The sequence below is a fragment of the Pithys albifrons genome, chromosome 12 (genome assembly GCF_047495875.1).
Source record: "Pithys albifrons albifrons isolate INPA30051 chromosome 12, PitAlb_v1, whole genome shotgun sequence".
NCBI lineage: Eukaryota > Metazoa > Chordata > Aves > Passeriformes > Thamnophilidae > Pithys > Pithys albifrons.
In genome coordinates this window covers 5,684,871-5,700,026 of record NC_092469.1, presented here as the reverse complement: position 1 = coordinate 5,700,026, position 15,156 = coordinate 5,684,871, and the positions used below count along the sequence as shown (strand labels likewise).

Sequence of the window (15,156 nt, the reverse complement as noted above, 5' to 3'; positions counted from 1 at the left end):
CTCTTGTCTCAGGACATGCCCAGAATGCTGTTGGTTTTGCAGACCTTGGTGAGGTTTGTAAACCCCTGCTGAGCACAAGCCATGTGAAGCAGAACACGGTGTATAATGTGTATTATGCAGCACAAAACCCCCTTCCAAATATTCTGGCTGGGCTCGATATTCCCTTTTCTCCACTCAGAGGAGGCTTTGCCTGACTGCAATGACTCTCAAATACAATGAGGAGTGGTTTAGGACCGACACCTGCCATTTCCCTCAGAACGTTGGGAGGTGTCTTCTCATGTCCCAAGGACTTGTCTGTGTTCTGTTTTCTCAGGTGGTCTTGAACTTTGTCTTCTACAAGGGAAGGTACTTTATTTCCCCACCTTGAGGTTCAGGGACTTACTTGAGAGATGTGGGAAGAGTGACTGCCAGCAGAAACTGAGGCAAAATATTGCCAAACATCAAGGAAACTGTCAGCCTTTTCCATATGAGTTACTCCTGGATCACCTGTCTGATGTGTTGGGAGCAGGGGCTGCATATTGGCTTAATTCCTCCTTTTCTAATCAACACACCTCTAGGAGACCTTATTATTATTCACATCCCTTGCCACACTCAGCTCCAGCTGTGCCTTGGCTCTCCTGATCCCATTCCTGAACACCCAGGCACCATCCCTATGTTCTCCCTATGGATACATATTCCTGCTTCCAGTGCCCACGCATTTCTTTCTTGCACTTCAGTCACACGAGAAGGGCCTTCCTTGTTTGATTTCTTACACTTGGGAATCGAGTTTTTGTAATTCAAGGAAAAGATCCTTAAAGAGCTGCCAGCACTCTCCTGCTCCTTAATCCCTGAAGACAGTTTCCAGGGACTCCTGAAGTTCAGGACTAGGGCTGGAAATTCACTCTCCTAAAATCTTCCCTTTACCCATCTGGACCATATCCATCGAGATCATGAATGCAAATAAACAAAACTATGTAAGAAAAAAGGGAGAAATTGTGTAATCGGCAACTGCTTTGATTTCACAATATAGTATTTCAATATAGCTGAAAGTGATATAATTTCTGGAGAACTTTCTTGATGATTTTTTTATTGTTCTGTCCCTTATGGTTATTCTACCAGTGGGTATAAGGAGAAAATATTTTTAGGAACGAAATTATTTAGCAACCTAAATGCAGGTTAGATTTTACACACCTGCATGCTGCAGGGCACTTTAATTCGAATAAAAGGTTTGCTGTGTGTCAAAACCAGCTACTTTAATACTAAATCTGTATTTTAAGTGAATCGTCTGCCTCTCCATCTTCAATTATCCCTGTAATTTTTTTCCACTAACAAAAGCAAAATGATTTCATTGGGAGAGGTTGAAGGGCAAAGGACAAAAAGCCAACAAAAAATAGCCCAAAAATATAACAAGAAATACACTGTCTTACATAGAAAGTGATGAAAGTCATCAAATGCAAGCATAAATGGCTTAGAATAAACTACAGTAAATACTGTTTGCCCAGGGGGAAAAGGGGAATGGATCCTTGTGCACTTGCCAAAGCTGGTTTGGTCCGTGTCCCATGGGAATGGATCCCTGTGCACCTGCCAAAGCTGGTTTGGTCCGTGTCCCATGGGAATGGATCCCTGTGCACCTGCCAAAGCTGGTTTGGTCCGTGTCCCATGGGAATGGATCCTTGAGCACCTTCCAAAGCTCTTTTGGTTCATGTCCCATGGGAATGGATCCCTGTGCACCTGCCAAAGCTGGTTTGGTTCATGTCCCACAGCAGCTCTTTCCCCGCCCCAGTTCTCTCTGTTTTACACTACCCTTTCCATTCAGGATTTGGGGAAAACCAAAACAAATCCCAGAAGGTGTTTGAGGTGTGAGTTTCGCCCAAAGCTGCCCTGACAGCCCAGAGAGGAGTCGGTTCTTTGAAATTTACAGCTTTACTCATCAGAAGATTTATCGTATTAATTTCTCGTAAGTTCCAATAGAATTTTCTTTTTCAGACTGTTCGCAGGAGGCTGTTCCATGTCAGTCATCGCCAAGCGGATTCCGTTTCCCATTTTATACATCAAAAAACTGGACTTTGTGTGTTGGAGCCGCGGGAATTCCCGCAGCGTGTCCCGCTCCCTGTAAGTGCCATTGGCCACACCACGCCCTTATGGAGCCGGGAATGCGCCTTTAAGGAGCCGGGAATGCGCCTTTAAAGAGCCGGGAATGGCCTTTCAGGGCCTCTGAGTCCGCCCCGAGCGCGGGTTTGGATCGGGAGAGCGGGAAGGTACTTCGGGAAAGTTCTGGGTGGAGCGGCGGGAGCGCGTCGGGAAGGGACTCCTGGGAAAGGGCTCCTGGAAGGTTCCTCGGGAAAGGACTCCTGGGACAGGGCTCCTGGCAGGTTCCTCGGAAAGGGGTTCCTGGGAAGAGGCTGCTGGTGGAACGAGCCTGGGACACTGAGGTCAGGGACACTGTTCTCCCGGGTAAGGGGATGGAGCCGGGGCAGGACGGCGTGGGAAGGGGATGGAGCCGGGGCAGGACGGCGTGGGAAGGGGATGGAGCCGGGGCAGGACGGCGTGGGAAGGGGATGGAGCCGGGGCTGGACGGGGTGGGAAGGAGGGGATGGAACCGGGGCAGGACGGGGTGGGAAGGGGGACCGGGGTGGGGAGGAATGAGGAGGGAAGGCTCGGGCTCGGCGCTCCCGAGCTCCTGGCAGAGGCTCTGGGTGTTTCCCAGGAGTGTTTCCATCGCTGGAGAGGCCCCTCCGCCCTCCCCGGGGCTGTGCGAGGGCAGCAGGTTGGGACAGTTCAGTGGATTCTTCATTTCACACGCGAACACCCTTCGGTAGGTGTGAGATGGAACAGGTGCTCGTGTTCCTGCTCAGTTTCGGGGAGAGTTGCCTTTTCCTGAGGCTGTGCTTCCCTCAGCCCCTTACTGGGCCATTACTGTGCATGCACTAATCACTCAGAGACATTAATTAAACTTATTTATGCCCCTCGCATGTTACTGCTGAAAAAAATGTGTCTATTTTAAAGTGTGTAAGGGAGCACGATGTGTCTCCTGCTGGAGTACATTACAGTGCAGTGTTAGATGCCTGAGCATGGCTTGTGTCGGATGATCTCAGGTAATGCTTCCCAAGTAGTTCCAGCTGTCCCACTGTCTTGTTAAACTGGGAACAATTAGTGCTGGGTTTCAGCAAAGCTTGTTACTGGCTAAGGCCACGATGTGGCTGTGTTGCTGCTTCCTTGGTGCCGACTTGCTCAGCAACACCTTTGGAAGTGGAAGGCCAATGTCTTGATTTGACTTTCCTGAAACATTTTATTAGGCGTTTATTTCCAGTGTGAGTTCTTTTAAGTTGTAAGCGAGATGCTTTTGGGGGTGATACCACGATGTGCTGGTTTGTGCCAAAATGAAATGCAAGTTACTTCAGTGTGCAGGTAGTTCATTATTCCATTGTTATCCCTAGGTTTGGGGCTTCTCTTTTGTGTTAGGCTGTGGGTTTTTTTTTTAACATGTAAATATTTCTCTCTGGTGTTTCTGGCTTATTTGGTCATGTAAGTAGGTTGTAGCAGTCTTGTCTGCAGTTAGCCTGTCTGTTGGCCTTTGAATGGAAGAGATGCAGCATGAATGGGAACTCTTAATTAGCCTTTAGCATAGCACCTCGTTAAAAAGGCTGGTTTGGACCCTGTGAAGGTTGCCTGGACTAATACTCCTCACTTAGGAAGTAAAAATCCATGGGCACTTCAGGTGTGTGCTCTGTAGATATGCATCATACAAATGGTAGCTTTAAAAATGGTTAATCAAATGTTTGCTGTTCTTTTACAGAAGTGTGATGTCTGTGGCACAGCGGATAAATATGGACGTTTTGGTGTTGAAGGTATGCTGGTGTTTTCAGAAGTCTGAGGGACTGATGTTTATTTTCATGTGACTCTGGAAATCGAGACTATATGGGGCATTTGTTGCAGTGCTAAAGAAACTTGGAAGCTGAGGAAGTCATTTCAGGTGGAAGATGTTTTGCTTATTAACATTCAATGAGCGCAGCATCATCCACCATCATTTTGATGATGTCTCACTGGAGATGAAGTTTTATGTTTACATTTGCTGCTCAGATGTTCTTTAAAGCATCCTGTCATTCCAGCAGGTGTTAATATACTTGTTCTCTTTCCCTTGCCCCAGATAGAAGATCCAAGTTGCTTTTGGCTGGCTGTGAAAGAATGTGTGCCAGGCATGGTCTGTGAAGTAGCATATGAAAAGCTGAATGATGAAATGAATCAGTTTTATAACAATTCTAAAGACATAGAGGAATTAAGACCAGAGGCAATAGAAAAAGGCCAGGTAAAGCCATTGCTCCATTGTTTACATAGAAATAGTCTGTTCTTTGCACTGGTTTGGTGTGAAGTATCACATCCATGCATTCTTGTGGTTTTGTTTTCTACGTAGAAGAGCAGATAATGGCATCTCAGGGTTGATTTTTCTCATCTGTCAGCTTCATAACTGTGCAGTTACAAAGAAAATGGAGAGGTGTGTTACAAACACCTTTCTTGCTTCTGAAAGACCTTTAAGTGCTAATTCAGGCCATTTGCTGTCTTGCTCTTTCTTCCTCAGGTCTGTGTGGTTTTCAGCGAGGAGCTCCAGCGCTGGTGCAGGGCAGTTGTTCAGTCAGTCCAGCCCTGCATGGACGGTTACCATGCCAGATGTTTCCTTGTGGATTATGCCAAATACAGTTTTGTTGACGTAGAGAAGTATGTGCTATATACTTGCTAGTTAATAGATGCAGATGCTATTAATATTTCTTATCAGATTCATAATGACAAGGCTTTGGATTAATTGAAGTTGGGTTGCATACACAGAAGCTGCTAGCCAGGTGATGGGCTCTTGCAAGAGTGGGTGCAAACCAGTCCTTATTTTGTGAATTTTTAAAGATGCTCTCCATCTTAGGCTTTGGTTTTTTTAAAGATTCAAAAGAGAAATAATGTCAGTTTGTTACAATTGAAATGTATGATTGCCCATTAACACTATTTATATAGTCTTTTCTCCCTTACTAAGTGGCTCTGTACTAAAAAAGTTAAAAAATATGGCCAGGAAAGATCAGTTGCAAACCATATATGGAATCAGGGTTTCACATTCTGTAACAGCTTTTATTATTTAAACAGAAATCTGTGGGCATTTTCCCACAGCAGTTTATTAACTTGTTTACTAAGAGCTGACAGTTTGTCTTGTCACGGTGCAAAAACCAGGTGAGTTTTCACAGGTTTCAATTTTTTGATAAAGGCACTAGGAAACCAATTCCTAAAATCTTGAAAAATATGTTGTAGAAAAACCTATTCCAGCTCTTTAAAGCTCATTTCTCTTTAAAATACGTAACTTGACATACAAGAAACTTAACCAAATTGGTTTTGGTAGTATTCCACAGAATTAAAGCTTATATAAAATAATTTAAAATAAATCTTAAGTTAAATAATGTTTTTTTAATTGACTGTTGCTGTGTTTGAAAACAACGTGACAGTGTCCCAAGTTTAAAATATATTCAACCTGAAATAAATGTGATTTACTCCTTTTTCATAATACACTAACAGAAGGGATAAATACATGGATCTTAAAATATTGCTGTATGCAGTGTCTTGCTGGTTATTAAAAGTCTTCAAAGTGAGTATAAAGGGTAAGATTAACTCTTTGGTGATACATTTGTAAGGAATAAATTCTTTTTAAGAAAATGAATACAAATACAAATTAGTGTATGTGTTGTGTTTACTTTTCTTCCTGTTAACCATACCTGGTTCCTCCCACAAGTGAAAACTGCAAACTGGAATATGCAGTGCCAGGTGGTGTGTGTAGTATTGAGAGGGTTAAATGAAGATATTTAGAAGATAAATATCAAGAAGACTTGAAACTGCAGTAGCAAAGGTTCAGAAAGGTTACAGTAAATAGGATGTGTTCGTATCCAAAGCAAAACTCTTCACCAGTTGGTCCTGATGGCGCTTTCTCTTAGAGACGACAGGGCTTCCAGGGTAGGAGCTAAATTACTGGAAGAGCTGTTGTCAAATACAGGGTAACAGGAGGATGTGTTTGAGACCAGTGAGTTCTGGAGAAAATATGCCTTGTAAAATGGAGTAATTTCTACTTTTGTTTTTCAGCATTCGAGTTCCAGTGGAAATGTTTACAAATCTCCCATACAGAGCAAAGAAGTGTAGCCTGTACTGCACAAAGCCACTGACCTTGTGTCTTGACTTCTGTGAGAACATTGCAAAAATGGGGTAAGTAGAGTTTAATAAATAGGTTCTAGTCATACATTTCTAAAAAAAACTGTGAGGTTTCAGTGCAGGGTTTTGTTTAGAAAGGATCATGTTTCAAGAAGAACATTGGGCTTCAGATTTGGAAAACTATTTCTTGACCTACAACACAGATGTGTTACCAGTGGCATTCTCATACTAAATTCTAAACACTGCATTATACCAGCTACTAAGAAGAAAATTAACTCTCTTCAGCTGAAAGCATTTCTAGGTAAAAGTTCACAGCTTGTGGCCTAAGACTTCTGCAAATCCAGCCACTCATGCTAAGCAGGTAAAGCTAAGCACAGCATGCAAAGTCACACAATATTATAACTCCCAGTGACTTACTTGGAACTTACTAAGCTAAAAAACTAACAGAGGTGTTGCAGCCTGTCCAGAGACAGAAACAGAGCTGGGGAAGGGTCTGGAGCACAAGCTGATGAGGAACAGCTGAGGGAGCTGGTGGGGCTCAGTCTGGAGTCTCAGGGAGGACCTCCTTGCTCTTTGCAACTCCCTGACAGGAGGGTAGAGCCAGGTCAGGGTCAGGCTTTTCTTTCAATAATAAGAAATGAGACAAGAGGAAATGGCCTAAGGTTGCACCATTGAAGGCTTAGATTGGGCATTGTGGAAAATTTCTGCACTGAAAGGATTGTTAAATATTGGATGAGGCTGCCCAGGGCAGTGTCAAAGTCACCATCCCTGGAGAGATTTAAATGATGTGTTGATGTGGCACTTGGAGACATGAGTTAGTGCTGGACTTGACAGTACTGAGTTGGACTCAATGATCTTGGTTTTGTTTTTTTTTCCAATCTCAATGATTCTCTGATTCCATTATAGTTTATGTTGGATGTAAGCCATCATACCTGGACAGAGCAATATTCCATAATTTTGATCAGTTCCTTTTACTGGTGTGCTGAAACTATATAATCAAGACTGAAGTAATATTCTAAATAATGAGATTCTGCTTATGTGTAGTTGGTGCACTTCCTGAGGTGTGGCATGACTTAAAATAATGTCTTCACAAGCACAAAATTCTTTCTGAAATGACCATTTTCATATTTGAGGATGTGAGATAACTTGTGTTTATTTTCTAGACCAGCCAAAATATGGGATTCTGCTGCTATCCAGCATTTTCAAAATCTCCTCAATGGTAAAAAACACTTCTCTTGTGGGAAAAATAGAGAAATGTTAGAGAAATGTAGTACTTATATCTAAACACAAGTTAACTTTACTTGTGTATACCTGATTATATTTAAGAAAGTTGTATGTTAAAGAGAAAGGAGCTGCCTAAGCTTTTTTGTGTGGACTGACTAAGGCACAGATGTTTGTGGAGCTACATTTTGAGTACTCTGGGTTTCCAAGCTGCATAAATTTAGGTAGTTGATTAGGTTGTATGTGGCTCTCTGGTAGCCTCAATAAGGGAGCCTTAATGTAACACTTGGTTTGAACATTGAAGCCTTTCTGTATATTTAGTGTGATTCTCTGAATCAGCATCACATGTTGTTTTGTATGGAAGTGGCAACAGCTGGTGTAGGACTTTACCTGTTCCATTGTTTTTTGGCCAGTATGTAAACACCAGCTCAGAAGAGTAATATCTTTGTAACAGTTGTTAACAAATAGATTAAGCTCCACATAATTAGTAAGGTAGAACTCCTTGTCCAGTTTGGTTTTGCCCCTTCTCATGTTTGGTGTTTCAGTTGAAGGTCTTGTTTTTTTCATATAAAGCCTTCAGTTTTGATGCAGGTCAGGTTTTGGTCTTAGTAGAAAAGCAGCTTTTTTGCTCAGGTTTTGTACTGGCTTACTTGCTTGTACCTGAGAAATGCCCCCCTGCTTACCAGTATAACAAACTCCACACAGAAGGTGTTTGGGGAGCAGAGGGTGAGTTATGAAAGCAAGAAAAGGTCTTCAGGCTGATAGTTTCACACATTAACTGGGGCATAGCACTTCTTGGTATTTACTTCCCTCCTTCCTCCCCCCATCAAAGTATCACTGTGCAGAGTGAAGGTTAGTAGGGAGCAATAACAACATAGATAGTCCCAGACTGTCCCATAAATAGTAATCAATACTTGTTTCAGTTGCTAGTCCATCATTAGTAAATACAGAAGTACTTCAGGATATGGGAACAGACTTTGATCATCTGTGTTTGCTTGAATGAAATGCTTAACAAGGCTGTCAAGATGTGCACATACAATTTCTTTCAAGAAAAGTAAATGTCACAGTTGGAAGGCACACATTGGTGGTCCATTCTCAGAGTCTAAAAGATAAACCAAGACTTTTAGTGTAGAACTAGGAGTAGTTAGTCTGGAGAGGTCATTAATCTGTTTCAGCTCTCAATCCTCTTTCAAAAAAGACTAAGGGCAACTTCCTTTTTGGAACTTTTAAGTTTTTATTGTTAACTTTCTTGTTTCACTTATGTGAAATAACAAATATTACATTTGTTCTAGCTTATGTAGAGGAATAGGTTACAAATTTAATGGTGATTTCTGTTATTGTCTATCTCATAATACTGATAGTTTGATAAGGGTTTAATATTTTTTCTTGTTCATGTGTTTATTACCATATTTAGAGGCAACTGAAGTTAAAGCCATGGTACAGGCACTAGAGGATGATGTGTTCCAGGTGTTTCTTTTTGTGACTATAAAAGATGAGAAGGTAAGATACAGAAGTATCTTCAAGCCTATTGATACCCATGCACTTAGTTTAAGGCTGGAAAGCATGACTTGTCAGGTTTATAATTTCCATCAGAGACAGTAGAAGCTAAATCTTTAACTTATTAGAGGTTCTTTATTATAGTTCTGTTCATTGTAGACTTCTGGTGAAATTCCAAGAGGCAGAAATTGCATTTTTCTTTGTGTCAGCCTTTTTTTGGAAGTTACTGACAAGTGAAATCCAGCCAGTATTTCAAATGGGCAACTGTGTGAATTATTTGGTGCACTTCTTGTCATACCACCTTTTTGTGGTGTCATATTTGAAGATGTTTTAGTAGGACAGCTGCATAATATTGTAAAAATAACTAGAAGTTCATGCTTTTGCATACAACTAAGTCCCCAAGGATGTGGAAAAACAACCCTCTGATCTAATTCCACTTGTCAAAATGTGCAACTTGTAGCAAATCTCTGCTGTAGCTACTGCCAGACTTGGACAGCTCTGTGGTAGATACAAGAGCTTTTAGGCTTAATATTACTTTATTTCTGCCAGAATTTGATGTGTGCCGAGTCCAAAAGAAGTAAACTAGCTAGACTGAATTAGAATGTTGTTTTAGATTTGTAGGGCTTACATAAAAGGTTAATTTAGTACAGAATTTTGGCTAGAAGCATGAAACTCACAACCAACTAACACCCATGGAAAGAACATAGAGGAATATAAGACTGACTTTCCTTTTCTGGAGTTAATACTCTTTAGAAACTGTTGACTGGTACTGCTTGTGCCTGGGGGTTGGTTTGTTTGGTTTTTTTTTAATATAATTTATAAAATTACTGCTGTTATTTAAAGCTTCAGATAAATTCTAAACAAGTATGTAGGGATGTAGCTTATTGATTGTTGACAGTGATCAATAAAGAGTTTGGTTTTTTACAGATATGTGTTAATGATGATCTGGTCACAAAGCTCTTTGCTCGTTATGAGGAACCTAAAGGAGGTGTAGGGAGTTCTGCAGATGACCTGGACAGTGAAGCATCATTGAATGCTGAGTGGGTTGCAGTGGAGTTTGTCGGTCCTACGTTTGTTCCCAGACCAAAACTGCCATTTGTGAAGAAGGAACCCCCAGGTCCTGAAATAGGTAGGAACCATTTGTGTGGGAAACTGTGATAGAGCAGTGAACTTCCTGCCTCTGTTTGAGTCTCTTTTTGTGCTGTGCAGGGCACAGGGAGGCTGAGATGTTTGTTGGTATGGTGGTAGCATTAGATGTCACTGACACTGCTCGTGGCATTGATCAGTGATGCATTACTGGGTAGTTTGGAATTTGGAGGGATTTATTTGAACAGAAGTTACTTCTAGGAGTGTTTACCATAACTTCTCATGTATCGTGATTCATGTCTTGTTTTTAAATATATGGATCCTTCCATCCCCTTACCTTGTTCACTCACTTCACATACACTGTGTTGCTACACTTTACATAGAGACAACTATTTACTGTCGTTGTTATTGCCATTAGGAAATGATACAGGCAACAAGTCAGTGGCAACCCACTATAAATAAAAATACGTTTTATGTGTTCAGGTAATCAGAAAGGTACATCTGCATTTTTTACTTACCTTTCTAGGCCTTGCTGGTTCTGGCTCCATTCTTGAAGAGACATCCCAAAGGTCAAGAACTGTTGTAAATGGCAATATTGTGCCTGTGAGTATTAGATTTTGTATTAAGTTGTGAAATACAAACTAAATTAAACATACATAGGTCAGATTAGGAATACTATGGTCATCCAGCTTGTTATTCTGGATATAACATGGATCTGGGGGTCTGCACCAAGTCTTGATATAGTTAAAAACAACATTGTACTTTGAATTGCTTTTCTAAATTGCAGAATAATTTTTTTAATGTGCTAGAGTTCTCAGAAAGTGTTATGCCTCCTTTTGCACTCTTTCCTATAGTTTTATGAAGATAACAGTTATCTGCATTACACAGTCTTCTGAGTGTATAAAAACGTTTGCCTGAAAAGATAATAGTCCTTATTCTGTACCATGGTAGACATTCATTGGAGTCGCTGCACATTCCTGTGCAAACAGTCAGCTAAATGACCTTTACTAAACACCTGAGTGTCCACATGACTTTGGGAATCTCCAGTATCTGCTACTGGTTACTCCCTTGAGGATTTGCAGTGTTTAAGTTCTTGTGTGTTGTCTTTCAAAGTGTGCAGCCATGTAATCTGTCACACTTTTCCCTCCTGTCTGTGGCATGCTGGTTTGCTATGATTTTTCTTCATTTTGTATCAAAATTAAAATGCTGAAAGACTAATTAGTGTTCATTCATATCAGCTCAGGTTCCCCATTAGAAGCACAGCCCGAGATGACCAATCTTCGGGGACAATGTTCTTGTCATACACTTGATTCTTGGACAGTTATGTGAAGTTTGATTCATCAAAATTGTTGTCTCAGTCAAAACCCCTTAAAATTTATATAAGGATTCTGCAAAATATGTGGCAAATCCTGGAGTTCGATAAGAAAACCACTTTCAGTTCTGCATTTTAAATATTGCTCTTGAACAGTATTTTAGTGCTTAAAAATGTGTTTTCTTGCTAGATGGTGAACGCAACTGCAGGTTTGCCTTTGAAGGAAGAGAAAGCAATTCAGACAGACAGGTATGGTGCAGCATGTTAAGTATTTTAAGTGATTATCTAATCAGATAATTGGGAACTGTAGTATGTTTCCAGTTTGTGCTCTTAGGCAGCTAAAGGGCAAAGGATAAAGGAAGGTGCTTTCAGGGAAGGAGGGAACTGGAAGCTGCTGAGGGTTACCCAGACTACAAGAAAAATAGCAGTTCACAAGGATGTGATGGTGCAGTATTTTTCTGCACACTAAATGTGTTAACTTGCTTTATTTTATTCTTAGTGTGATTTATAAATTCCAACTCAGTGAAATATGACTAAGAGTTGATTTGTGGAACACTTGTACTGTGCTGCATGTCTGTTCATGTGTATGTGATAATACCCCAGTAGTGTTTTTTATTTCAGTTTCTAACTGATGCAGAGATCAATTGTTTCATGTTTTGAACCTAAGAAACCTTTTTCCTACAGTCCAGCCTTTCTTCTACAGCTAAGGAACCTACTAATTATATTTGAACAAAGCTCTGTAGGATTATTTTCACTAAGTTGTTTTGTTTTGTTTCAAAGTGCTGATCTTTGATTCCTCCTTCCATGTAGGAGGGGTTTTCTCATTGGCATAGATAATACATAAAGAATACTTTAGGTGAATTAATTCATGACATTTTGGAACTCCTAGTAGTTAAAAATGACATTTTACTTTTGCATTTATGTTGGATTTAGTATTTGTGTGTTTCTCAGACTTCCACAGTTCTTATATTCTGGTTCCCTTTGGACACAAGCGGTTGAAAAAAACCAACAGGTATTTCAAGCATTATCTTTCTTTTAACATCTCTTGTGTAGATAATTCAGTTTGTTGGGTCTGCAGGGGTGGTCTTTGTGGAATGAGGTCAGGGCTCATTGAAGCTGCATCAGCAACAAAACCCACTGCAGGCCAAAGCTGAGCCAGAATCCTGGGCAGGGGTTGGCTCTGAGTGTAAGAAAGGGCAAAAACAGCAGGGAAGGGAACAGAAATAAACGGTGAGAAACAGAGGTAATGCCGAGGTCAGAGGAGCAGGTGGAACTCCATGCAGGTGTTCCTGAAGGGACTGCAGCCTACTGTAGAGGACCCATCCTGGAGCAGAGAAGAGAAGTGAGAGGGCAGGAGCAATGGAGCTGTCTGTGTTGTGCCTGCAGTCCCTGCCTCGTGCTGCTCGTTGGCTCGAGTGGGACCGAGTGCCAGCTGTACACAGAACATCCACTGCTGCTCTCGAGGGGTTTAAGATGGTTGTGTTATGGCAATCTTAAAAATCTGTCTTTAAGAACTAGTAATAATGAATATTTGTCTTGTCATTGGTCTATGTAACTTACTAGTATGTATATTTAAAACTGTATTTACAATTTGTTTGGCTCATTTTTATCAACATACCATTTTTTAAATACAGTGAATGCTTCTGAGTTGTATGTAAGCTAAGCCCCCTTTTTTAAGTATTGCCCCTCTCATCCATTTTTCATTAGTTTCAGAGTTTTCAAAATCTTGAAGAAAAAAAATTTATTTTCCTTAGCAAGAAAATTGAGCCATCATCAGTTTTGAAAACAGCACCACTTTTTGATGGCCTGAAAAAGGTAATGCTAATGTCATGATATTACACTGAATATCTTTTTAAGACCAATATCATACCTTAACTTTATATACTAAATATTACAGTAATACTTCAGATTGTTTGGGAAATGTTTAGGAGGTTATTCATGTGGTTGAATAAATGCAGGTTCAGAGAGATGCTGTAAGAACTGTAAACTCAGGCACATTAACCATGGCTACAGGTGGGATTTGAATTTTAATATTCTAACAACTCGGCCCAGAAGAATTTTTTTCATATTACCTGCTACATACTACCTGTTACATGTAGTCTGTGGTGAGTCAAAAGCTTTTAAATCACTCTGTGTTGTGTTTTGTCCTTTGTTAGTGTTTTAAGCACATGGTTTTCAGGTGGAACTCTTAATTTCTCGTTCTGTAGGAACTTGATTGGAACAAGTTTCCAGGCCCCAACTTCACAGAGTCGTACTGTTGGCCACCAGCAGCTCGGGGATATGATCTTGTTGCCATCTCCCATCAAGGGAATGATCCTTTATTATATATTCCACCAGTTCTTACACTTTTGCAGCTGAAAAGCACCTACCAAGCCTTGCCAAACATGACTGGAGTATGTATACATCAGAACAGAAAACTTGTTACTACTATAAAGTGCAGCTGTAGAATAATGATCAGAAAGCCAGTAAATGTTTGGAATGTGCACATTAATGTGCTCTTAGCATACCTTCATGGTGTCTGACAATGGCTGTAAGGCCTCTGCTTAGAGGCTTACAGAGATAGTCTGTGTGAGTGGGGGAGTCCCAAACTATTTGTCAAGTAATCCCTAAAAAGTGGTCCATGTCATTGCACGTGAGTGGGTGATAAAGCTTTGTTTCTATAGGAATACTGTGTAGTCAGCTAATAGAATTTTTAATTTCATGTTTTAAATATTATAACTAATTTTTAAACTTGTATTAGCTCACAGAAACAGTTACTGAGATGTAAGGGACCTCTGCAAATAGCCCAGTAGGACCCCAAGTAAAGAGAAGATGCTGCTGCTTCTGTTAAATTTTTGGACCTTTTACGGTCCCTTGTTGCATGTATCCTTTTGGTGTCTCAAACATCTGCATTCAGGAGGTGCCATAGTACTGAAAGCCTCAGTTTTGAATGTTTAAAGGCTGTGTTGTAGATTGTGGCTTTGCCCTAAATGCTGAAATAATAAAGTTCTTAAGGTTCTGTACTTTGGTCTAATTCTGTGCTGTCTATTTTTGTCTATGTGTATTTAGCCAGTAGCACTTATTGTATGTCCTGGATGGAAGAAGGCACAACTTGTTTTTGACCTACTGAAAACATACAGGAAAGGCTGCAGAAACCTTCATCCAACCTTAATCCTTGGGCAGAACAAGGAAGCCGCCAGCCGTGTGAAAACGCGAGGCTGTAAGAATACTTTGTCATCTTAGCTATGCCTGAAGAAATGCATTGTGGGCTGCCTTAATTGCAGGAACATGTGAAAGAAGCCATTTCTGCTTCTTAAGTTTTTCAAAGTGAAGGGGGTTTTTTGGTTGGTTTGTTTAAATGGTGGTTTACAACTTGCTTTTGCAATAAATGCTCAGTACTTTGTGCATGTAACTCAAACATATTCCGAAGGTGCTCCATAGAGAAACAGCATAAAAGTAATAAAAAAAGCTATTGGGAGACTACTTAAAACATTTACTCTAGTTTGGTCCCTTTGTTTTAAGCCTTGGGTGATAATTGCATTTTCCAAGATGGCTTTTTCTTGTGCTGAGGAAACAAGAACTGTAGCTCAAACTATGAAAGGTTGTGTAAAACCTTCCATTTCAGCAGTTTGCATTCTTTCATCCATCATTCAAGTTTGAGCCTGGTGAATGAATCCAGATCTTCTCAGAGTAGAGCTGTTGGTGTATTTGCACTGATAAAGATTGGTGTGGTTTTATTTATATATATATAGATATACATGCACACATGTATGTAGGTACCTAAGCTACAATGTGTGCTTTGCTCCACTTTTGCAACTGCACTTTTCTGAAGTTGCTCTTGCATGTATTTAAAAACCTTCCTTCTGGCTACTTGATTTTGAAGTTATCTCTACTTCCAGTACCTTACTGGA

The 15,156-nt window shown here is 40.5% G+C and overlaps 1 protein-coding gene across 3 annotated transcripts in view; it reads left to right on the top strand.

Annotated features, from left to right (window-relative positions):
* The first annotated feature begins 1,971 nt into the window (after nucleotides 1-1,971).
* The window catches only part of TDRD12 (tudor domain containing 12), a 28,518-nt gene continuing 15,333 nt past the window's right edge, over nucleotides 1,972-15,156 (top strand). Inside the window, exons 1-14 of one of the 3 annotated variants that reach the window (XM_071567750.1) lie at nucleotides 1,972-2,091; nucleotides 3,776-3,827; nucleotides 4,127-4,285; nucleotides 4,556-4,692; nucleotides 6,085-6,204; nucleotides 7,314-7,369; nucleotides 8,786-8,871; nucleotides 9,796-9,997; nucleotides 10,481-10,557; nucleotides 11,457-11,515; nucleotides 12,218-12,278; nucleotides 12,974-13,081; nucleotides 13,474-13,659; nucleotides 14,315-14,465. In XM_071567750.1, the coding sequence (XP_071423851.1) occupies nucleotides 1,988-2,091; nucleotides 3,776-3,827; nucleotides 4,127-4,285; nucleotides 4,556-4,692; nucleotides 6,085-6,204; nucleotides 7,314-7,369; nucleotides 8,786-8,871; nucleotides 9,796-9,997; nucleotides 10,481-10,557; nucleotides 11,457-11,515; nucleotides 12,218-12,278; nucleotides 12,974-13,081; nucleotides 13,474-13,659; nucleotides 14,315-14,465 (1,558 nt within the window). In that variant the 5' untranslated portion in view covers nucleotides 1,972-1,987. Of the gene's footprint in view, nucleotides 2,092-2,717; nucleotides 2,795-3,775; nucleotides 3,828-4,126; nucleotides 4,286-4,555; nucleotides 4,693-6,084; nucleotides 6,205-7,313; nucleotides 7,370-8,785; nucleotides 8,872-9,795; nucleotides 9,998-10,480; nucleotides 10,558-11,456; nucleotides 11,516-12,217; nucleotides 12,279-12,973; nucleotides 13,082-13,473; nucleotides 13,660-14,314; nucleotides 14,466-15,156 lie in introns of those variants that run through there. The other 2 variants (XM_071567752.1, XM_071567751.1) reach the window with 2 other exon arrangements.